At 40.9% G+C, this 24,404-nt stretch overlaps 1 protein-coding gene across 2 annotated transcripts in view; it reads left to right on the top strand.

The window, feature by feature from the left end:
- The window catches only part of IARS1 (isoleucyl-tRNA synthetase 1), a 167,262-nt gene that overhangs the window by 105,539 nt on the left and 37,319 nt on the right, over positions 1-24,404 (top strand). The window contains exons 17-25 of one of the 2 annotated variants that reach the window (XM_054975723.1): positions 1,413-1,499; positions 2,520-2,603; positions 6,693-6,840; positions 14,143-14,263; positions 17,047-17,138; positions 17,326-17,403; positions 20,268-20,389; positions 22,629-22,731; positions 22,922-23,005. In XM_054975723.1, the coding sequence (XP_054831698.1) occupies positions 1,413-1,499; positions 2,520-2,603; positions 6,693-6,840; positions 14,143-14,263; positions 17,047-17,138; positions 17,326-17,403; positions 20,268-20,389; positions 22,629-22,731; positions 22,922-23,005 (919 nt within the window). The remainder of the gene's footprint in view (positions 1-1,412; positions 1,500-2,519; positions 2,604-6,692; positions 6,841-14,142; positions 14,264-17,046; positions 17,139-17,325; positions 17,404-20,267; positions 20,390-22,628; positions 22,732-22,921; positions 23,006-24,404) is intronic. The other variant, XM_054975724.1, reaches the window with a different exon arrangement.

Raw genomic sequence — 24,404 nt, forward strand, 5'->3', positions numbered from 1 at the left:
TCAGACACGTCTGTCTTCTTTATGAGCTAGTACTTTGAGGTTATGCCTAGGGTGCTAAGGCTCAACAAGCTGCAGTAAAACCTAGACAAGGCAGCAGTAATGCTGGTTGGAAAAGCTGATGTTTTAGAGGGATTGGACCTATTTGTCATGAATGGTGTGGAGTTTGGCTTTGCCAGAACAGGTTAAGAATTTGAGAGTTCTCATAGACCCCACCTTGTTATTTGAAAAAGCAGATTGGCTCAGAGGCTGAGAATGCCTTCTATCAAACACATCTTATTTACCAACTTTCTCCTTCCATAGATTGGGCTAATCTGGCCACACTAAGGCTTTTGTAATCTCTCAGTTGGATTACTCTAACTTGCTGTACCTCAGGTTGCTCTTGAAGACAACCCAGAAACTACAGCTGGTCCAGATTGTCACTGGCTAGCTGACATTACCCAGTGAAGTAGTTACACTGGTCGCCAGTATTGGTTATGACCTTAAAAGCTTCTCACAGCCTGAGGCCCACATATCTGAAGGATCACCTACTCCCATACGTTCCCATGTGCCAGCTATGCCTCAGGCTGCCACCAACTAGCTGTTCTTCCCCCACCCCCATTTTATTTGTTATTAATCTGTAATGTGTTAATTACAGACTGCATGAGCAAGTGAATTCTTGTGTGTGTATGTGTGTGTGGGGAGAGGACTTACATATGATTCTCAGGAAGTCTGTCATTTTATGCAACTTCAGGGCCACCAAGCCTGCTTAATTTCAGTAGATGTGTGTTGGGTATTTTCTTCTGTCCATTTTACCTGGTGAAAGCCAATCAAGAAAAAGTGGATTATTTTGGCGACTTGTATTATTGATCCAGCGGAGTTATTGATGTCTCCCTTCCCCTCACTTTTTAACCCCATGCCACCCATCAATACTAAGCACGCAGTGGAGCGCAATAGTAAGTTCGTTAATTTGTGGATGGGAGTGGAGAGAGCAAGCTGGGGTATTGGCTTGCTCAAGCCTGTAAGATTCCATAGACTGATAGAAGAGGAAACTGGGGTGGGAGAAGAAAAGTTTCCCAAACATTTTTGTCCTCTTCCCATTCTGCATTGGCCCCAGATCATACCATCTATACATAGCTGTAATTCCCATAGAACATTCAAGGAAATTGTATTAGCTATAGGAATTATTTTTCTTCATAACTGCAATTAAAAAAAATGAATTGGGGAGAAAAATAAAATTTTGTCAAAACAGAATTTTGGACAGTGTGCTTCCTTGGTTTCTTTTCCTTTTTTGGCATTTCAGAGTGCTAGAATGATACAATTCTGTTTTGAATTAAAATGTGAAGGCATGCAAGAGCTGAAAGCATGCTGCTTTAGCATCAGGTAGTCTAGAATGTGGCCTGAGTCAGCTGCTAATTAACTTCTTTGTTTTTCAGGTTTTACACTTTGCTGGTGTTGTCCACAGCTCTTTTTGGGAAGCCTCCTTTCAAGAATGTTATTGTAAATGGCCTAGTTCTTGCCAGGCAAGTATAATGTTTTGCTGTTTCCTAAATTTCTACTTTGGATGAAACTGCGCTGCAAATATTGAACTTTTTAGCATAGTCCTTTAAGTGTATCAATTAAGCCTTGGAAGGCATGTTAAGTCAGTATACAAAATTGGTGAGTGGTGGCTATTGCACCAGTAAGAAATCTTGAAGCTTTAACTGTAGCTTGAACTACACCTATTCTACTATGAAGAGCCCAGCCCCTTCAGAAAAGAGCTACATTTAAACCTCTAGAATGAAGCAAAAAAGGGTAGAATACGGTAAATAGTTCAGATTACCCTGAAATGTTACATATGGAACGGAAATCAGAGCTTCTTTCTTTGCCTCCGCTATTGAGCCTTATGTTGTGATCCCGAGGAGTCTGTGACTGCTTGGTCACAGACTCCCCCCCGATCTACCTCCATGATTCCATCCAAACCCCAGGGCTGACAGAGGCCTCAGATGAAGACTGGGGAGGGAGGCGTTTAACCACATCTGTTCCTCCTCTCTTTCCAAGTCTCTCTTCTACATTCCTGGAGAAGACCTAGCGCCTCCTCCCTAGTCAGCTGTTTGGCTCCTTATATATGGGCCAGGCTTAATTGCTCATGTGGCCTGACTTCTCACATCTGTTCCCTGTTTGCCTGATACCCTGTCCAGTCTGGCTCTGCTGCAGCTGCTGCTGGCAGCTTCTTAATGGGACCTCTCAGTGTCATAAAAGAGCTGTGTGTTGCCTGATCCACAGCAAGAGGCTGGTCCTCTTGCTGTGGTGGCAGCCATAGGAGCTGTTGGCAGACTGAAGTTTGAGGCTGAGGTCCTGGCCACCTGCTGTAGCATGGGGTAAGTCTGGGAGAAGGTCTGGCCTTGGACACCTTATACTGCTATAATTTAATTGTTGTCAAGGGCTTAGTGCTTTAGTTATGAAAATGGTAGACTGATTTCTCAAGAGTAGCTTGATTAATTGTGAGAATTCTATCAGCAATATATGTATTGTCATAGTATCTGTGTTGTATGTCTTCCTAGTGATGGACAAAAGATGAGCAAACGAAAGAAGAACTACCCTGATCCTGTAAACATTGTGAACTCTTATGGGGCAGATGCACTGAGGTCAGTCTACATTCTCCCCCCCCCCCATTTTAATTAATTTTTAATTAATTCATTCAGAAAGTTGCTTTTTGTAACTTGCGTTGGTTTGTTCATGTGCTGCTGTCCAGCATTGGCATAATGTTTGCTTCTCTCCAACTCCAAATTTTAGACAATTTTTTAAAATTTTGTCAAAAAATTCAGAAAGGAAAGATAGCAGATTATACTAAGTCAGAGAGCAGGTAGGGAGAGTCACATTTTTAAACATTTGTCCATTTAAAAACTCTGCAAATAAAATACTAGCACAACAGGTAGAAAGTTCTAGGCTAGCCCTTCATATACTGTACTAGTTTCCACTTACAAGAAATGATTAATGTGAGGAAACTTTGGAAAATGAAATACGTCTCCTGCAATCTGAAGTAGTAAAGTCCATTGTGCCTCCTCAACAGTCTGTCATCTCCTTACCGTCTCATTCTTCTGCATTTCTAGTTGAGACCTTGATCAGGTTTGATTAAGGCTTGTTTGTTGTGAAGTGGCCTTTTCTTACAATTCACCAACCTTTTTCTTAACTTTTGCTTTTTGAAGTATTGATATGGACATCTGCAAATTTGGTGTAAAATAGTGGGCTACCACATGGTAGGGATTAGACAATGAATAGGACAAGGCTTGTTGACTAGTATGTGCGGAATTAGCTGCTCTGCAGAGTGGAGAAGCATGCCTGTACCCTTTCCCAGGATGTCTGTCCCGATTCTTGGCTCATCAGATGTTCATACAAAAGTATGATGATTGTATAGCACTTATACACAAAAAATTGATTCCCAGATTTGTTGTGGTATACCAGTTGCATGGTTTGCATGTTTGCACATGTCTTTGTGTATAGGTGCTATGCAAACATTATGCCTATGTGTGTATGTTATCTGGATATTGGACACTTGTTTCACAGGCATGTTGGGGTTGATGGTTTGTCTGCATGAACCAGAACATTATGAGATATCTAGTCTGCGCAAATGAGAGGCTTTAAGGGAAGATTTGTGTACTTTCATGTGAAAATACTTCCAAGTACTTTGGGGACAGGTCATATAACAAAGCCTGGGCTGTGCAAACTTTAATAATAACAATAACAAATATTTGATTTATATACTGCCCTTCAGAACAACTTAACACTCCCTCAGAGCAGTTTACAAAGTATGTTGTTATTATCCCCACAACAACAAACAGCCTGTGAGGTGGGTGGGGCTGAGAGAGTTCCTAGAAGCTGTGACTGACCCAAGGCCGCCCAGCTGGCTTCATATCGCATAAACATTAATTTGTCTGGGCATATCCTTAAAACATACTGTAAATTCTTATGCCACAAAATCCACTGATGGTTGTAAGTAAAGAGTTCTAGAAACAATATTGCTCAGAGGACTGATGTTTAAGATAGGTACAAGTCTGTGCCTGTTTTAAGAGGCTGGAATGTTGTATTAAAGTTGAATGAAAAATTGCTTTCTAAAGGAATGATAAAATAGCCCTTTATAAGTAAAACACCAACCCATCCACCCATCTGTATTTTTGTTTTTATCTGCCGCTTCCTCCAAGGAATTCAGGGTGGCATATGTAGTTCTACTATACTCTCCATTTAATTTTCACAAGAGCTATATGAGGTAGTTTAGGAGGAGAGATGTTGACTGGCCCAAGGTCACCATGACTGAATTATTCGTAGAGGACTACTACCTTAAGGAACTGGAAAACTTTCTGGTATGAATACCTTGAAATGTTAGCTGTAGTTCTTATCAGCTTAAACAACATTTCCTTTTCAATATACGTCTCACAGGATAAAATACTGCATACTTGAGTATATTTATTTTTTTCTTTACCTAGATGAAAATTCCAAAGTCTCAAGAGTATTCATTATTATGCCCATTTTTTCAGATAAGTTGAATCTGTTTTTGCCTACTGCCTGTCTGATATGAGTACTGTAATGTCTTATTTATACATACTCCCACACACAGATAATTCTAAGTTCATTTCAGGAGAGAGTGTTCCAGTTCAGTTGTCTGAACTTATCTGAAGTGCTTGATGTCAGGCAGGCACTTGATGTGTTCCTCTTATAGACTAAGCTGCTTCTGACTTTCTTAGTAGGTTTTTCTTTTGTCTGTACTAAGCTAATTTAGCTTCTGTGGAAATAGTTTTTTCTTCCTCTTATGCTCATTTTGATTAAGGACTACATAAAAATATCCTTCTCAGTGTATTGGTAAATGCACTGCCTTTGCACAGTTACACAGTTAAGCTGCTTAAGAAAAATGGGGAATTCAAGATGAAAGCAAGGGCAGCGAGCATGGTGTTAGCTTGCTTTGTGATCTTTCGAATCATTTATAGGTTTGGCGTGCCTCCAACTATTAAATTGACTATTGTATATATTTGAGGTCTCCGTTCACTGACTAAAAACTGTTTTTGCATTCCTGTTTTGCATGCAGTAGCTAGTCTTGTAATCACCCTATCCTAAAAATACTGTGTCTAAGTAAGTTGTGCTGTACTTTAATGACACCCACTTCTTCAGGCCTTTGTAATGTCAGTGATGTTCAGGGCATTTTCAGTAATGCAAGATGAAAAGAAATTACTGTGGACCAAGGAACAGTGAGTTGAAATGATGAACTAATCACAGTTACTGAGCTTTTGCTATAAAACGAAGGATTCTTCTGCACAAGGAGTAGCTGCATCTGCCCATCCACTCTCTAGTACCATGAAAAAGTTGTGAATTAAATACACATACACATACATGCACATGCACACACATCTGCAGTGGGGAGCTCATTGGCCTTCTTTTCCTTTGCCACATTAATGGAACACCATGGTTTCATGTGGTATACTTACATGAACTGATACATTGGATCCAATGGAAGATTACCATGGACCCAAAGGATTTCCACAAAGGGCATTTTTTCTGATTTTCTCTCACTGCAGATCCTCTCCCCACCCTCGTTGTTTCTCGGGGGGCCTCTATCCCCAAGGAACTGCATTTTGGGGAGCATTTTTGGCTGCTGGAGTGGGCAAGGAAGTTGGACTCCATTGATTGAAATCCAGAGTAGCTCCTGCATTACACATTGAATGCTAGAATATATATTGTCAACAATATAAATTCAGAATTGGATAATAGGTTGACAGCTACCTGTTCTTTCCCATTTTCTCCATAGGAATAAGCTGTTTGTATATTTTAACATAATACTTTGTTTTACTTGTTGATCATTGGCATTTGGTTCCTGAAACTAGGGATTCAGCCCATTAATTTTTTTACTTTTTTCCTATAATACATTGTCATGTTACTTTCTGGTTGTTGTTTTAAACTGTTGTGGGTTTGGTGTTTTTTTGGAATTTAAATAAGATGTATAGTTTTTCATTATTATGCAAAATATAGGGGAAGTTCAGAAAGCCATCTTTCCATATGAAACCATTATTTAAAAGCTACAATAGATGCAGCTAACTAGTGAACATAATTCTTGAGAAGTGGATACTTTCTAATGATACATTATCTGCTTGATATAGAAGGGGGACTAGAGATGGAAATGCTAATATTTTATACAATTGAGAAAGAGGGATTGCAAGTATGATTAGAATATGTACTAGTAGACTTTTTAAAAAAATAAAATTTGTATCCCATCTCTTAACCAAATAATTGGTTCCTGGGGCAGCATCCAACATAATAAAAGCACAATGCAAATGAAAATATAAAGGGCAAAAATAAACCCATTTCAAATAATAAGGCATATTAAAACCAGCAATTGAATGGCCGAAATTTTAAAAGGAAAATTCAACCAATCAAGCTATCAAACAGAATGTCAGGGGTCAAAATCAGACCAAATCTCTTGGTGGCACCAGAAGGATAACAAATCTGGCACTACAAGTACATTCCAAGGTTGGGGTGCCATAACTGAAAAGGCTGTGATCCTAGTTATACCCCGAGGAGGAGATGCAGGCAGGAACTTGCATCAGTCAATAAAATGTTTAGTCTTTCAGCATAACTTAGAATCAGGCATATAATAATATTAAGTTCTGTGTTAAGTGTAGCTGATCGCTTCTTCTGCTTTTTAAAACATTCTTCATAATACACTGTTGTATCTTTGTGGGTTCTTGCAGGCTCTACCTCATCAATTCTCCTGTGGTAAGAGCAGAAAACCTGAGGTTTAAAGAAGAAGGGGTAAGAGATGTGCTGAAGGATGTTTTCCTGCCGTGGTACAATGCATATCGCTTCCTCATTCAGAACGTTGTCATTCTGCAACTAAAGGTACAAAGCTTTCAGGCATCGCCAGTGAAGATGATGCAGTGGCATTTCAAGTCAGAAAGCGTGCTGGCCAACTTGCACATTTTTTTCATAATGTATATTTTACCATTCTAACTAAAGGTGCTCCTAGGTAATATGCATGAAAAGAATAATGTAGTTTTAAAATAAACTGGCACTGTGGTTAATCTGTGATGCTGTGTAAGTTGTGGGGTGTGGGGAGGGGAGGGAGAATTGGAGAAGCAAAGTGCACAGTGAGTAATTTTCAGTAATTAAACACAACTGTCAAAACTTCCAAAATATTTGCATAACTTCACTCATTTACTTTAAACTATCTGCATAGCTTCTGCGAAGCTAGAGTATATAAAATACAAACTCTGCATTTCTAAAAAAAATTAGCATAAAGAAACTGTTAACATACTCAATTACAAAAGTACAGAGATAGTATTTAGAAAAAAATCTAGTGGAATTACTTGACTACTATCAGAATAAAATTGGAAAAAAAACTTATTCAAAATTGCCTAATTTGATTACATCTTAAAAATATAGTTGCATTTAGTTTTCTGTCCTTTTCCCTATGGCATACTGTTGATCTTCATGGACCTAGACTTCTAGGAGTCTAGTTCAGAGTCTACCACATTATTCAATTTGTTGAAATAAACTTATTGGTACCCTTTGAAATGTCTGTTTTGTAAAGTCATGCTAACTAGAGCTAGAAAATTGTCTTCCCCCCCCACCCCAAAACTGATTTGCTGGCATCTTCGACTTTGTTCTGTTTTACTATTTAAGCTTATCAGCTTCAGAAAAGTGCTAATTTGACTACAGGAAATTATTGCATAGGGTTAGTACTCACAAGTATTTGATTTAATTGTATCAAAATAGGTTTTTAATCTTTCTTTTTCATACTATTTTAAATGTGGAGTGTTGGCTTTCTGGTGGATAAAGAGTTAATGTTTTCCTCTGTTAGTCTGTCTACCATAGTCTAAATATTTTTTAGATTCCTCTGTTAGTCTGTCTACCATAGTCTAACTATTTTTTAGATTTGTAAGCACCTGATAACATATATTTTGCATATGAGTTGTAATTAGAATTATTGAGGATTGTCTTTGCTAAGAATCTCCAGTTCTTCAACAATGGAGATGAGTTATGCTCCTACTCACACTACAGGTAGAGCTATACAAATGTTTTTTGCAGTGCTTCCACATCCAGCTAAAAGGGTGAGGTGCCCTCCATGTCCTACCTCGTTCTGCATTGGAAGAACCTCCACAGCACTGTTTGAAAAAGAGAGAGAGGGATGGATGTAGTTTAGGAAAAGAAAGGAGAAGAGAATGACAAAATATTGAAAATCCTCAGGTGTGGCAGCTACCAGCCTTGGTGCATCTTCAGTTTAGACAATGAAGATCTCCCACTGGAGCCAGGAATGTTCAGCTAGTTACCGGACTGCTAGAAGGATTGCTTTTAGAGCTGATATCTTGCCCGCACCAACTCCCAAGTTGAGAGAACAGCTGGTGCTTCAATCACCAAGAAGGCCTGTCAAGATTCTCCCCCCTCCCCACCACTTGCTAAGGCCTGCACTGGAATGGGAGCATTCCAAGACACTGCTGCTGCCTCAGTGGCAGAACCTGAATAAATATCTTTGGAGCAAATAGTAGATGTTTTTGATTCAGGTGTGCCAAATCCCCCCAGTCGCCGATATCCCACAAGGCTGTCCCTGGTACAAGCAGAACAATAGAAGCGGGAAAACCTGCCCGGGAAATACAAAACAATCAAGAACACAGTCAATAAATAAAGTACAATATGCTCATATATTCACACACAACGAATACCAATTCTACATGTACAATTCATATGTGGGTAATACTATCAGACCACTTCGCACCAGAGTCCTGGAGCATATCTCCAGGATAAGAAACAGGGTTACGGAGGCTCCTCTGACACAACATTATATGGATCATAGTCATACTCCAACTGATCTTCGGGTTGCAGTCCTACATTTAGCTCGTAAAGGCTCTGGTCTGTAATGAGATGTAGCTCGTAAAGGCTCTGGTCTGCAACGAGATTTGCTTCGTAGAGAGGCACAGTGGATACACTTTCTTGACAGCATGAAGCCGCGGGGACTGAATAATGAATTTTTGCTGAATTGCTTTTTGGGTTAGACGTATATATTGTGACTATGTCTTTAATTATCACAGGCCTTGGTGGTAATATAAACGGAGTTAATTAAGTGGGGTGTACGCTAGACAGAACTGGTCAGCGTCACCCTACGGGCTTTGTGAATGATTTATGAATGAACCGTAACATACACGGGTAAGCTAAATGCTGTATAGATAAAAAAACCTTTATTTATTGAATATGGTGTGGTTCTGAAGGCATATTTTGTAATATCCAGAGTGGATGACTGTATGCCTCTGAGGAAGTCCGCAAGACGAAAATCTGCATGAATGATAGCCAGCCCCAGTTTGGGCACAGCATTCGGACCTCCACCTTCTCTCCAAATCATCTGTTGAAGAAAAAGAAAGAAAATACTCATTAATGAAAGGAACTAGGAACTTACCTTGATTTAGTCCCAGAGTCTCTCTGAGTGGGCTCATGCCAGAGGATTGATTGCTTAGGATATCTAAAATGTACAGACATGGTCAGATGAATGTTTATAAGTTATAGCTGAAAGTGTGCAAACACAACTTGATGTATATTTATGAATTGTACATGTAGAATTGGTATTAGTTGTGTATGAATATATGAACATATTGCACTTTATTGACTGTATGCTTGATTGTTTTGTATTTCCCAGGTGGGTTTTCCCAAATCCCCCCAGTCAGGGAGGCTTGGGAGAGACTGAGGCTTCAGCGTTCCTAAACATTGATGGCAATGAAACTTTTCACACAGTGAATCGCTAGCAAAGAGACCCAGGAGAGTGCAGTGCTCCCAAGAATCTCACTCCCCTTTATCTTGCCCTCCAAGTATTTCTAATGGGGAGTCCTTACACCCCAATATCAACTCTTGGATCACTAACAAGGTCATTAAGGATATGCTGGAGGGCTTCAGAAAAAACAGGAAGGAAAAATCAAAATGGGTTAGTCTATCTGTAGTCATAGGAAAGAGCAAGAGCAGTAGCACCTATAAGACTAACAAAATTTGTGGTAGGGTATGAGCTTTCATGAGTCACAGCTTACTTCCTCAAATACAGCTAGAACGCGAGTCCATCTGTCCTTAGATGTCATTCGGCATCTGCAATCACTCCACTCACCAAGATATAAGGATAGATGGACATTCTAGCTGTATCTAAAGAAGTGAGCTGTGACTCATGAAAGTTCATACCCTACCACAAATTTTGTTAGTCTTATTGGAGGGAAAGATGAAAGTGCAGACATAGGGATCACTCTCCCTTATCATTGTTTTCATCCCCTTTCATTCTTTGCTCCAAAAGATTCAAAATCAGCTTCAGGGCCCAGTGCAGGCATTTCTGTAATGAAGCAGACTCCTGTTCTCCAGACCCCCAGCACACTTCCAGGGGCAGAGAAGAGGAACTCGTCTAGATGCTAAAAGGTGTGAACCCCACCCCCAGACCCCCATGCAGCTCCAACACTGCTCCCCCTGGCCATTTGGATTCTCATCATTCTGACTGACATCCGAATTCTATGCTTTCTGACAGAAAGGAAGGAGAATGGTTGGGCGAAGAGGCCTCTAGTACTGCGTTAGGCTCTTTAACCAAGAGGATTTCCCTCACCTCCTAGCAAAGGCTATTGTGGGGCTACAGTTCTCTTTTGAGATGCTGCTCCAATCCTCACAAACTGCCCCTAAAAGGGAGATTCCAGGGTCTTTCACCAAACTTCTCAGAGCCCATATATTATGCTCTTTCCAGATCTATTTGAGGCAGCCCTGAGGGTTGAGTGGTCTGTACTCAGTGACTCCCCAAGGGTAACGACAAGGCACTCAAGGACCCGGCAAATAGAAGAAATGAACTCCCTTTCAAGAAGGCTCATGAAGACTCAGCACTACCCATCAGGACCAGCTGATCTGTGTGTCTTCAGTAGAGCAGTGGCATTTTGGGTGGATAAGGTCTTGCAGAACCCAAACCCAGGCCTAGATTCCTTTCTAAAGTCTAGACTGAGTGAGCAGAAGGACAGAACACACAGCTCATGGCCTCAGAGACACATTTCCACTGATGCCCTTGATAACAATGGTGTTAAGCAGGTTTCTCCATGTGGAAACAAAAGTAATTTTCATTGCCTTGTACTGTACAAGATTACCATGGTTCTTGGACAATGTCAAGCACACCTTCCTGAATTATCCCTCCAGATCACAGCATTCTTCTTCAGGGCCTTCTTTTACATCCTGAGCCAGCCTTGCTCCAGCTCTCTTTCTAGAAATTGAAAAGGTTGACTCTGAAACAGCATGGATACTTCTTGAGGCGATAAGAGTCATGCTAGTGTCCAGAAAACCTTTAGCTCACAGGATCTATGAAGCAACATGGAAATCATTCAGCAGTTGGTGCTGCAGAAATAAAGTTAGTTCCTCATCAGCTGGGATCAGGGCAATGCTCCAATTCCTTCCCGAAGGCCTCTCCTTTGCCTCAACATTCTCAGATGATAAATAGCAGCGCTATCGTTAGTCTTCTGCACAAAGAACAAGGAGACTCCTTCATCACACATTCATATCAAATTATTACTCGGGGTGGTTCTCCTGACCTTTCCCCCGCATGACATGTTTTCCTTCCTGAGTCTTGCCCAAAATCTTTTGGGCATTACTTCAGGTTTTATTTGAACTGGTCAAATCAGTACCTCTCCATATCCTGTCATTCAAGGTAGCCTTCCTGGTGGCTTTTCCATCAGCAAGACAAGTCTTGGAACTTTCTGCTCTTCCTTTAAGGTGCAAGTTATGCTCCTTAATGGTGAAAGTTATGCTCCTTACAGAAGGACTTAATGATCCTCAGGATGGATCCTTCCTTTGTACCAAAAGAAAACTTATTATTTCATAAGGACCAGGAGATCCACTTTACTGTCTTTCTGCTCCATCTGTTACACACTAAGAAGAACAAATGGCACAAACTGGATGTACAGAGGGTACACATAACTTACATAAGGACTTACATAAAGTGCACAGAATTTTCTGAACTGCAAAGTCTCAGATTATCTTCTTCAACTCCACTTCTATGGGCACAAAGATATCCAAGTCAATCATCATGAGATGTGTCAAAGCCTGTTTCATCTTAGCCAATGAGATCCAGCACTTATCTGTTCCCAAGGGTGTTACTGCACACTCTACCAGGGCAGCAGCCATCTCAGCTGCTTTTCCTATCTATAGGGCAGCAACCTGGACATCAGCCTCTACTTTCATCAGTGTGCCTATGTACACTGAACACCTACAGGTTTGCAGACTCGGCCTTTGGCAGGAGAGTTCACTGGCAGGTCACCTCCCAGTAATTCCACCAACACTTCATAATCTACCCACCTTGGATAACACTGCTTTTCAGAATCCCTTTTCAGGGTACCTTCTTTCACTGATGAAGAATGAAACATTGGACTTACCATGAAGGTTTCTTCTCATCAGTGGAATGAATCCCTTCCTGCCCTCCCGGAAGGAGGAATTCTGGGACAGGAATTACTAACCATCTGAGAGGCTGTTTTCCTCACAAATACAAGGGAATTCACCTCAATTTGAAGCTTGATTAGCATGAACTGGGGCTTGCCCCTTAGCTCATTGTGGAAGCCTGTGGAGCAAGTAGAGGGTAACCCCATTTCCAGATACCTTCCATTTCATTGACAAGGAAAACCTGTCATGTTAAGTCCAATGTTCGTTTGATAGCATTACAGCATGCTAAAGAGTAATTGATATTAAACCAGGGGTAGCAGCTTATCTGTAGTACCTTTTGACTTTTACTAGGTGTTCTTGGCAACCTAGAGAGCTCCTCAGTGGTGAAAATTTTTAAATACTTCTTGACAGTTCTTAAATCCTAACCTTGTATCTCAATAACTATTGCTAAATCATTTTCTATAGAAAAGCTATAGAGGGAACATGGCATGTAGAATTTTTTTGAGAGAAGTCTGTTTTTTAGCACATTTGTTAATACTAGTGATACGAAAAAGGGTGTCCAGTGGCACCTTAAAAGACTAAGTGAGTAGGAGATTTGTCAACCTGAATAGCTCACCTCTTATTATATGTGAGTTGTTAAAATCACTTTGGAGACTCTGGTACTAGAAGCAATAAAGGCAGAAGACTTCAATAGATAGCGATGGAAATTGGTTCACATTTTTAGCTGTCACCTCTACAAGGAGAAATTAAGAGTCTCATAATTAATCAGCTATTTCTGAGGCTCCCCAGACAGTGTTAACACTCTTCTTCAGGTTGCCCTAAAACTCAACATCTTCCTTCTATCATCTCTTGAAATAACTGAACTAAGGTTTGATGCCTGCATATTGTTCTATGTGATCCCATTCCATCTTGTCTGTTGAGTGGAGTTATGTCTCCAAGATGCATTTGCTTAACTGATAACTTTTGCAATTTCATAAATAAAAGGGGTTTTTTTAGAACTGACTAGAAATGTGGCTCAGCATTGCTTAAGTAAGTGAGAACTGTATCAGGCATTTAACAGCTGATACCTGAAAGAGAGGTGCTGCTGACCGCTTGCTCTGCTCATACAAGAGGCAAACATTAAATCCAAGCATCCTGTCAGAATGGCTCCAAGTTGTATCCAGCCTTTCAAGCTAGCTTTGAAATTACAGTCAGCTGTACAGTTTACGTAACATTATGAACCACAGGGCTGAACTGAAGTGCTTTCTTCCAGTGCTAATGGAAGCGAAGTCCGCATATGAGGTCTTCAAATGAAAACCCTGAAAGCAGTTATCTCTGGCTAAAGCACTTTTCAAGCTGTCTAATCTCATTACAGCAATTGAAGCCATTGCTATGTAATGCTCCTTTGCTTACCAAGCGATTTGAATGGGTGACACTATACTGAATGCTGCTACTTTTTCTAGACTATGGAAAAGAAAGTCCTAAAGCAAACCATCTTCAAAAGTGCATTCACTTTCGTTAGTGCTTCACATTTCCCCCCTCAAACTGCAGATTTCTTCTTTCTTCAAATGTAAGAACATGTCTCATGAATATGTTTGTAGCTGGCTCCAATGAAACTGCACGAGTCCTTCAGTTAGGTTTCTGCATAATGTGAATACAATTTAATGCCTCTAATTGAGTTGATGGGTTTGCAGATATTAATACTTCCTGGCTAAAGGATATCTGGCTTCACTAGAAGAATTTTTGATTTGCTGTAAAATTGTAATGTTCCATTGATATCTTTGCCTATATTCACAGGAAGAAGGAAAGGAATTTCTTTACAATGAGAATACAGTTAAAGAAAACAACAGTATCATGGATAAGTGGATTCTGTCCTTCACACAGTCACTCATTCAGTTCTTCAAAGCAGAAATGGCAGGTGTGTGCATGTTCCTGAAGTTCAGAAAGTACATTTATGTCTGTTTGGTGTAAGTAAAAGGTAAAGGTGCAAGCACCGAGTCATTACTGACCCATGAGGGGACGTCACATCACATTTTCTTGGCAGACTTTGTTATGAGTGGTTTGCCATTGGTGTAATGACATAATTTAAAGAGCTGATAAATATTTTGTTCGTTATAGTTAGCTAATACGTTTTCTTTAAGTACTTACGGTTAGGTAATATAAACAGACACATTCTCAGTCTTCTCAGGCAGTATGTTACTTAGTTAGCTTACCTCTTGTGACTAGAGATGGGCACGAACCTAAATACGACCCCAAAAAACCCACGAACCAGGCTGGTTTGGGGTTCGCAAACCAGGGTTCGTGGAAGCTCCTTTTCATGGAACTTCCATGAACTGTATACTGGTGCGTTGGGTCGTATTTACAGGGGCAGTGTCATGGCCCAGTCTGAGAGTGAGGTCTCCTCTGGAGGAGAGGAGCCTCGTGTAGCCAGCCAGGACTCCTCAGGAGAAGAGGAGCCCTGTGTAGCCAGCCCTAGCCCTGATTCAGCAGAAGCCAGCAATCAGGAGCAACAGCTGTTGGCTGATCAGCAGCTGAGACACCAGCACCCTCTAGCTCCAATATCACAGGGGAAGCTCAGCCAGGGACTTCTACAGGTGCAGCGCAGCCAAGAGCCTCCACCCCCCCAGGTTCACCCACGCCCAAGGAACGCTGCAGGCAGCGCCAGAGACTGGAACTGCAGGAGAGACGGCGCAGTGCTCGCCTCTTGAGCCAACGCCAGCTGCTGGAGAGTGACGATGAGTAGCGTCAGGATGGAGCCCCAGCAGCTGACTGAAAACCACGCCTGGCTATAAGAGCCAGTCTGGAGGAACTGCTGGGTGTGGAAGCAATGTGTCTATTGCCTGCAACCACTCTGTGTTCTGTGAACCTTGCCTGTGCCTGCTTTTGGACCGACGCTATCGGTGACTGACCTTAGACTGTGCCTGACCTTGCTCTTGGACTCTGGACTCACTCCTGGCTTTATCTCGTGCTCTGACTACTGGTTTGACTTGGCTTTCACTCTTGGAACTCCCCTTTGAATTTGGACTTAAGGTTTGGACTTGAACCACCCTGCTTGGGCTAGCCCACTCCGTGACAGGCAGTTTAAATGGCCATTTCCCCAGGGAAAGGGCCATTTAAACTGCCCCTTTAAGGGACTTGCAGAGGCAGGTCTCTTTAAACTATCAGCTGCCAGGCCTCGGGGGGGGATCCCCTGCTCAAACCCCAACTGCCCAAACCCCAGCCCCCCTACCCCCCAGCCCCAGCCCCACACTTACCTTCCCCTGTGGCGCAGCGTTCTTCCTTTCCTCCTGGGAGGGGAGGGAAGGCTGTTTTCAGCCTCTTCCGCCGCCCGAAAACGGCCTTCCCACCCCTCCTGGGAGGAGAGGAAGGAAACCGCGCCGCAGGGGAAGGCAAGTGTGGGGCTGGGGGTTGGGGGGTAGGGGGTTGGGGTTTGGGCAGTTTAAAGGGCCCTGCCACCGGCAGGTCCCTTTAAACTACCAGCTGGCAGGCAGCAGGGGGGATCCCCTGCCCAAACCCCAACTGCCCAAACCCCAGCCCCCTTACCCCCTCCAGCCCCAGCCCCACACTTACCTTCCCCTGCGGCGCGGCGTTCTTCCTTTCCTCCCAGGAGGGGAGGGAAGGCTGTTTTCGGCCTCTTCTGCCGCCCGAAGACAGCCTTCCTGCCCCTCCCGAAAGGAGAGGAAGGATGCCACACCGCAGGGGAAGGTAAGTGTGGGGCTGGTGGTTGAGGGGTAGGGGGGCTGGGATTTGGGCAGTTTAAAGGGCCCTTCCACTGGCAGGTCCTTTTAAACTATCAGGTGGCAGGCAGTGAGGGGGGATCCCCCCCTGCCACCTGCCAGCTGATAGTTTAAAGGGACCTGCTGCTTGCAAGGCAGGAAAGGGCCCTTTAAACTGTTAAATGCCCCTTTCCCTGCTGCTGCTAAGGCCGGAAAGGGGCATTTAAACCCCACGAACCACGAACTGGTTCGTAACTGGTCCAGTTCCGTGGTTCGTGATTCATGAAACCCACGAACCTCCTGGTTCGTTTTTTTTTTGTTCTGTGCCCATCTCTATTTGTGACCCAATAGAACTCTCAAGGTGGTTTATACTAAATATAATTAAAATACTAAAACAAAACAAAAAAACACAAAACAACCACTAATTTTTTAAAACATCAAAGAAAATAATAAAGGTGGCAAGAACATTGTAGGTGGCTTTGAGGCTCTCCATTGAGGAAGAGAGTGGGGTATACAATATGTAAATAAATGAATAAATAATCCTGCAAAGCAAAGTGATTGCTCATATAAAAACTTTGCATTAACAACATACTTGCTCCCTATTTATTTGAAAATGTTCGTATTCTTGAACTGATCTGATGATGATGTAATGCTACCCACCCTTAGAAATATGCAATTTACCTCTTCTCCTCCTTTCTCTGATGCAGATATTCCCCCCCTTCCCACATTATTCGTAATCATGGGTTAGCATTACAAGTAAACCAGTATCAGCTTTGACTTGTATTCCCTTCTTAATATGAAACTCTTGAAACTAGAGCTTTAAATAGGTTTGCAAACCTAAATTTAATAGGGAAAGAAAACTTTCATTTTTTGTATTGTGTTAAGGTACTGTCTAAATGTTCACTTTAAATTTACAAGTGCTTTAAATAAGAAAAAGAGTGAAGTCGAAAGGTTAAGGGATATTTCAATGTTTTTTCACTTTCAGCCTACAGGCTATACACAGTGGTACCTCGATTAGTTAAGTTTGTAGACATCCTTACCAATTGGTATGTCAGAATGAATCGCAGGAGATTAAAGGTAGGAAATTCCTTCTTGCAATTTGTATACATGAAAGTTGGGAATAGGAAAGTACCGTGATTTGTTTTAGAATACAAATAATTCATATGTCTTTTAAAACTTAGTGCTGTTCTTATGTGAGCAGGTAAAATCAAAACATGGACTAAAAATGAAGTTAATGGTGATCTCCTTATCTATGAATTCTAAGGGTGAAAATGGAACTGATGACTGCATCATGGCTTTAGAAACCTTATTCAGTGTTCTCTTCTCTATGTGCAGACTTATGGTAAGAATGAACTTTGAATATAACAGCCCTTCATATTAATTCTCTTATAAGTTTAATTAAGAAAACTTTTCTTGTCCTATAAAGTTAATACAGACGATATATAGCCAGGACTATGTGTGCACTGTGGCTCCTTTGGAGTCCATGGGAATGAAATAATTTGGTGTCCCAACAATCATAGCATTCATTAAAAATATGTTTCTAGTGCATATGATTGTGAAAATCTACTTGTCAATCAGGCATTGCCCACACATTACTATCTCAGAAGTGACAGACGATGATAACTGCGCTTATATACCACGCTTCTAGACAGATGAGTGCCTCACCCAGAGTGCATAGTGCATAGTGGTAGGTGTTCAGTGTTCAGCTTAGTGCCTTTCTCTGACCCATAAGCAAAACCAGCATAAATAATGCAAGCTAATAAAAAGAACAAGTTATGCATACAGAAAAATATGAATGGGCTGCTTAATTTGAAAAATGTATACAGTTCTTAGAAATTAGCTTTTTTGAATCAAAATGTCTTTTTGCTTGGCAAAAAAATGTTATTACAAGATAAAAAGTAGGTGTGGGCACAGGAAAAAAAGTAAATTCAATTTGGTAATACCAAACTGAAAACCCCCCAGTAGTCCCTGAATAGCAAATTGATTCTGTAGTTCATTTAGTACAGAACAAATTTGTACTACAGAACAAATTTGGTAAGATTTGTCCATTGTTTCCTATGGGAAACTCAATTCAGGTTTTTTTCCAGTGGCCTCAGGGGTGTGTGTGTCATTTTTTGACCAAATTTGCAGGGGTCCTACTCCCAACTATCCTTTAATGACCCCCCATGCTTCATAAAGATTGGATGGGGGACATTTTATAGCCCCCCCAAAAGAAAATGCCCCCATCCACCTCCATTCCCTATGCTGAAAACTATCTGAGGGCTATCTGGGGGACAGGGGATGGAATTTTGCAAGCAAAATCCACCATATTTTCCGGGGGCCTACTTCTGTCCGTCTTCTAAATATCCCCCAAATTTCAGAGAGATTGGACACTGGGGGGGGGCACTTAATGCCCCCCCCCCAAAGAAGGTGCCCCCAAGCCACCTCCAATCTCTATTATTCCCTTTTGGGAAAACTATCTGAGGGCTATTCAGGGGGCTGGGGGTGGCATTTGCAAGCAAAATCCATCAAATTTTCAGACAACTCATCCCTGACTGTCCTCTAAAGACCCCTCCCCCCCATGTTTCAGTGAGATTGGACCCCACGACCAATTCTGTGAGCCCCAGAACACAAGGTTCCTCAAGCTGCTCCATTTGTTCCTATTGTGGAAACAACAAGCTGACTTGTACACTCCCAAATACGAGCAACACACCAGATGGTCCAACAGAATCAAACTGATATCCCCGCAAAACCCCAGTGCCCTCTGAGCAGGCTGGTCAGCTACTGTTCTCTAAATCACTTTGCTCAGAAAGGGTAGATCAGAGACTGGGTGATAATTGACCACATTATTTATATTTTGGGATGGTTTTTTAATTAGCAGGTGAATAACCACCTGTTTGAGTAATCAAGGGAAGGTGCCTAAAGTTAGTGACTGATTTATGGTAAACATCAAGGGCTCATTTATGTGGTTGTTGTATGATTTTAGCAGCCAAGATGGGCAAAGAACTGGGACATAAGTAGTGACCTTCACAGATGCCAAGATCTTTTCAATGTCCATCAAAAAAGGGTCAAAGTAGTCCATAACTGAAGAGAACAGGACTAAAGTCCATTGACAGCCGAAAAGGTTTCAAACCTATTCAGGGTACTGACAGATCCTTCTTCGCTCCCATGTCTAGCTGCTATTACCCAGAATATAGAAAAAGTGATTTCCACACTTGCCAGCTAGTGGCAACTGGCAAGAGTTGGGGGTGGCATGGGTGGAGCATTGTCAGGCAATTGCATTACTTTACTTCTGGGGGGAAATCTGGAAGTAATACCATACCTTTCTAGGAATTGCTGGAAACTCTGTGGTAAAACTGGTGATTCCTGGAACAGACTGATAACACTTCCCAGGCTTCCTCCAGAAGTGATGCCGTGCCATTGCTTGACTATGATTTATTTATTTATTTTTATATTTTTCCCTCTGGCCAAGGGAATGGCAGCAGGAAACTGGTAAACCTGGTAAATTCAGCACAGGTGCTTCCTGATGTAATAGGCCTTATTTTAAAAAATCAGCCAACACTGATTGGGAACCTATGTTCATCATCTAGACTTCTACAAATGGAGACATAGCCCTCTCCTAAGCAGGTAAGACACAGTTCGTGTTTATCCAAATGAGCCATCTTCGAGCTCCACTCGTAAAGAGCCATAAAGAAGAAAACAGGATTTAAATAGAAGAATTTTTACTTTCTGAGGTAAAATTAAAAGCCTAGAAATACACGTCCACCCTCCACGGCGGTGAAGGAAGGACTGAGGGAGAAGCGCTCTCCCCTCCTTCGTCTTGTGACAGTTTGGGAAGGAAAGTGTCATCTCAGGCTGAGTGATGGGGTGCTCTCCAGTTCCTTCAGAAAGCTCTAGAAATCTTTTTATCTTCACCTCCATGACTGGCTTGTGCACATGCAGTCCCGTGTGTGCCTGCACAGGAGAGCTCTCAATGAACAACAGTTACAGGTAAGTGCAACACTGTTTTCCCAAGAGGGAAGTTATTCTTGTTATGAATTACTGGGTCTACACCTAGAACTAAATTACCCCCTTTAATGGCAAATATTAATATTGCATATTTGTAGGAACATGTGCAGGAGTATCATTAACAGGACATACTGAGGCATAAGTAACTATGTTAGAATTTATAATTGAAAAACAAGACATACCTATGAAACATTAGATAATACAGAATGGTTATTTCAGGCACCTTATACTCCATTTATCACTGAACTGATGTACCAGAATTTGAAGACTCTGATTGATCCAGCGTCTGTTCAGGAGAAGAACACAGATAGTATTCACTACCTCATGCTTCCTCAAGTTAGGTAAGGGACTCTGTTGGCCTATAAGGGGTGGCCATTCATTGAGGTGTGATTAAATCTAAGCTCTTTTGCATTTTGTGACATTTTTGTGATCCTTAATGAATTTGTCATGGATGAACGGCAGTAGTCCTTAGCATATTAACTCATGATGACTAGAAGAACTAGTTTAGATTACATGCATCATTAAGGATGCCAGAAATCATTAATTATTTAGATCATTTTTATCCCACTCTTCTGCTTCAAGGAGTTCCTGGGGTGACAAAGAACATAGAACATGTCAGGATTATGACCAATACTTGTTTTTAGTTTTCAATTTTAGCATTCATCTTTCTTTACAAATGTAAGGGTATTTGTTTCAAGTAAGTTAAACACAAAGTAGAACAGGTAGTTTTCCTGAATTACAGGGAAATAGGACTTACAGGCACCTGTTAATGTTCTTAAACCAGAGTTTTCTGATTTTGATAAATCTGTAATGTCAATTTTTAAAGACGTTGCATGGAGTTCAAATCTGGAACTGTACATACAGATACATTTTTGCAGGGCTGTATGCTTTCATAATAAGCTATACCTGATGCTGAATTGTAGACTGAAAAGAATGGCCAGCATATAATTTTTCTATAAAAGACCAACCAAGGGAAAACGCTTTAGATGTAAGGGTACAAGATGACATTTTACGAAGGAATAATTATGGGAAAATAAGATAGCATCAGCTGTTCAAAAGGTCTGCTAATTTATTTGAAGGTGACTCTGTTGTGATTCTGATCATTAAGAGGTGAGTTTATTTGAATACTGGCTTTTTTTGTTCTGACTATGCTGCAGTTTCAGTTTGTTTGGGCAAAGCACCAGGGTACCAACATCTGTTTCCTAAATGTGGCTGGCAAAAAATATTTGCTTTGCTTTTAATATTTCTCATTGTGACCTGTGGGAGTATAAATGCAGAATTTTGAAGTTCATCATTTTGAGTGCCTTCTACTTTATTATCATTGTTACTCAAGAAAGCTGGAACAATCCCCCCTCCCTTCCTCCCTCCGATAATTCAGGCAATTCCTTAAGAAGAAGAGGCATGGATGTTTTTGCAGTATAGAAGTATGCTTGTCTCTGACACGGGATGTACTCTGGCTCTCCAATGCCCTTGAACTGTTATTGTCTAAGGCATATTAGAAATCTACATTTATTTATAGAAATTTAACTTAGTCCGCTATGTCCCAGGTGTAATCTTGTTCTGTCCAATTAACGATGCCTGGGATGAATGTAATTTAAATTTTAAAAAATCACTCAATTTTTGTTGTTTTAGATGGCAGAGTGGTTTTTGCTTTTGTTTGACAGAGTATTTGTTTCTTCTATTAGCTCAGGGGTGGGCAATTGTTTTGGCTCAGGGGCCACTTTGTGGGAGCGGAGGTTAGCGGAGGTTAAAATGATTGCATTCATTAGTTAACTTTGCATTTCAGAAAAGGTATAAATTGTATCATAAAAATCAATAAATATAAATTAAATAAAATAGTGGTAGTTTTATTCAATTTATTTATTGTGCTAATTTCATATCATGCACGGGAAGGAAATCTCGGTTCAAGGCGGATTTTTCTGTCTTGGCAGGCCACAAAAAATTCTGTAGCGGGCCGCATGTGGCCCGTGGGCCGCAATTTTCCCACCCCTGTATTAGCTGAACAGGGTGATATTAGAAGCCAGATGTGTGTAGTTTATTACCTACTACAGTATATCATGTTGATTTGCATTTGACTTCAAACTAATAATATACTTGTTTAGAACTGCATTCTTATTTTTATTTTTATTTGTTTTATGTTATTTATAGTCCGCCTAGCTCACTGAGACTCGTAGTAGATTCCACAGTGTGAATCAGTACAATTAATATTAAAGGTATTTCAACAAACAATGTAATAGGCTATATACTTGCAAGTTTACAAAGATTTAAAACCAGCAAGAATCCAATACAGAGTTGAAGAAATGCTGAAACAGAGCATAAACATGCAACTTGGACATATTAAACAACTTAGGAACTACCAAGTGGGGTCATACTTAAAGCATTAGTAGTAAAGTCTATAGCTACTCCCTATTCCTTTACTGATTCATCTATTTGAGATCGCTTCCTTACAATACAGCCCTTTTATCTGAGTGAAAAACCCTTTTGAATAATTCTTTTCAGCCAAGTTTTGAAGAGGAGGTTATCACTTTAAAGGACTCAGTTAATGTAAACAAAGTTGAAATATTTTTCTTACGAATCTAGGGAGGATCTGATTGACAAAAACATAGAAAGTGCTGTTTCCCGAATGCAATCTGTTATTGAACTTGGGCGGGTAATCAGAGATAGGAAAACCATTCCAGTAAAGGTAAGCTATTTTATTTCTTTTACATCAGTATGCCATAAGCACATATTGGCTTTGTCAGAGAATGCCATAAGTGAATCAATATCTTCTAGAAAATGAGCTATGAGAGAAGATTCTAAGTGGCCAAGGTTATATTTTTCTGTAGCCCTTGGATCTCTTTTTCCACACTTACGTTGTTGAACATTAATTTCAGTATCCCCTGAAAGAGGTAGTCGTCATCCATCATGATCCTCAGGCACTGGAAGATATCAGGTCCTTGGAAAAGTATATACTTGAGGTAAGAGAGAAAAGCAGAAGGTGTTACACAGACCTTATCTAATACCAAAACCTCTTTTTATTTACATTTGGGCTGATGTGATGTTGTAAGCTTGGCAAGTTGGGCAGAGTGAAAGGATTATGAACCAAACAATGCAAGCTGCACAGGATAATAGTACCTACGGACACTGAGCTCTTGCAGTCGCAATGCCATTGTTCAAGATGCCTGTTCAAAAAGTTGCTCCAGACTCAGCAGCTTATCTCGTTCAGAGGCATTGCAACTGCAAATACGGTGATGAAGAATGTGAAGCAAAACTCATCCAGAGGATCTCTAACACAGAAAATGCCAATTAGCACAAGTCTGGCACAACATTTTTACTTGCAGGAGGATGCAGTGCCACACAGGGGAAACAACTTTTAGATCCTGAACTGGCCGAATATCTCCTCTTTCACTTCTTGAGGAAGGCATTGCAATTTAATGAGATGACATATATTTTAGAACTATTTGATGTAAACAATGAGGGCACTTTAAAAAGACAGTTTACGCTGAAGCACACTTAAAAAAAAACTCAAATACCAGCCTGTCACTTGCAAGCTTATTTTACAATCTAACTGTTTAAAACAATAAGGCCTAAACTGAAGTTCTGCTGATGTGCAAGCTTATACTTTTCTATTTTCATAAAGATAATTAGAGGTTTATTCCTTGCTTTTCCACAAATAAATACTATTGGCAATTTCTGTATTTTTACTAAGCAATGAAAAATATGCTGTACCTACTGCTGATTTTAATAGAAATATACTTGTTGACTGTTTTGCAAGTTTAGTTAACTAATGAAAGTAACACACAATAGTACTGTTAAGCAAATTTAATCTCCCCCTCCCCCAAGGGAAAAAGTTACTTTGACATGACATAATTGAAAATATATTGTTAAAAAATATGTGATGGAAAATGAATGGACCACTTCCTTGCCATCTGGATATGGAGGTATAATAGGCCACTCACATGGAGATCCAGTAGATCAGGGGGTCCGCTGCAGGAAGGCCTTCAGCCACAGCAAGTTGGCCTCTCATTGTGAAGGTACTCTCAGTGGTTAATCTCTGTGTGGAGTAATGGTTGGCATCAGAAAATACTCCTGGAGCAGGCATCACTCACTCTTGACAGTCCCCCACCATAGGCCTCGAAGCTTGCAGCTGAGATTTCCATGGGAGGCACTAGGAGGGGCAATGGGTGTTTGGTCCCCAGGCGCTGCAGTATACGAGATGAGTTGCTTCATGTAGTCCATCTGAAAACCTTATTTCCAACACCATAGTCCAGATGTGAAATCTATAGGTTTCCAGCTTGATAAGTATTTTGGCCTGGCTATTAAAGGAACTTAAGCTAATATGGCCCTGAAAACTTTAGTCCTCTACATTATTAGCAG

This window comes from Eublepharis macularius, chromosome 4, assembly GCF_028583425.1.
Source record: "Eublepharis macularius isolate TG4126 chromosome 4, MPM_Emac_v1.0, whole genome shotgun sequence".
NCBI classification, from domain to species: Eukaryota; Metazoa; Chordata; class Lepidosauria; order Squamata; family Eublepharidae; genus Eublepharis; species Eublepharis macularius.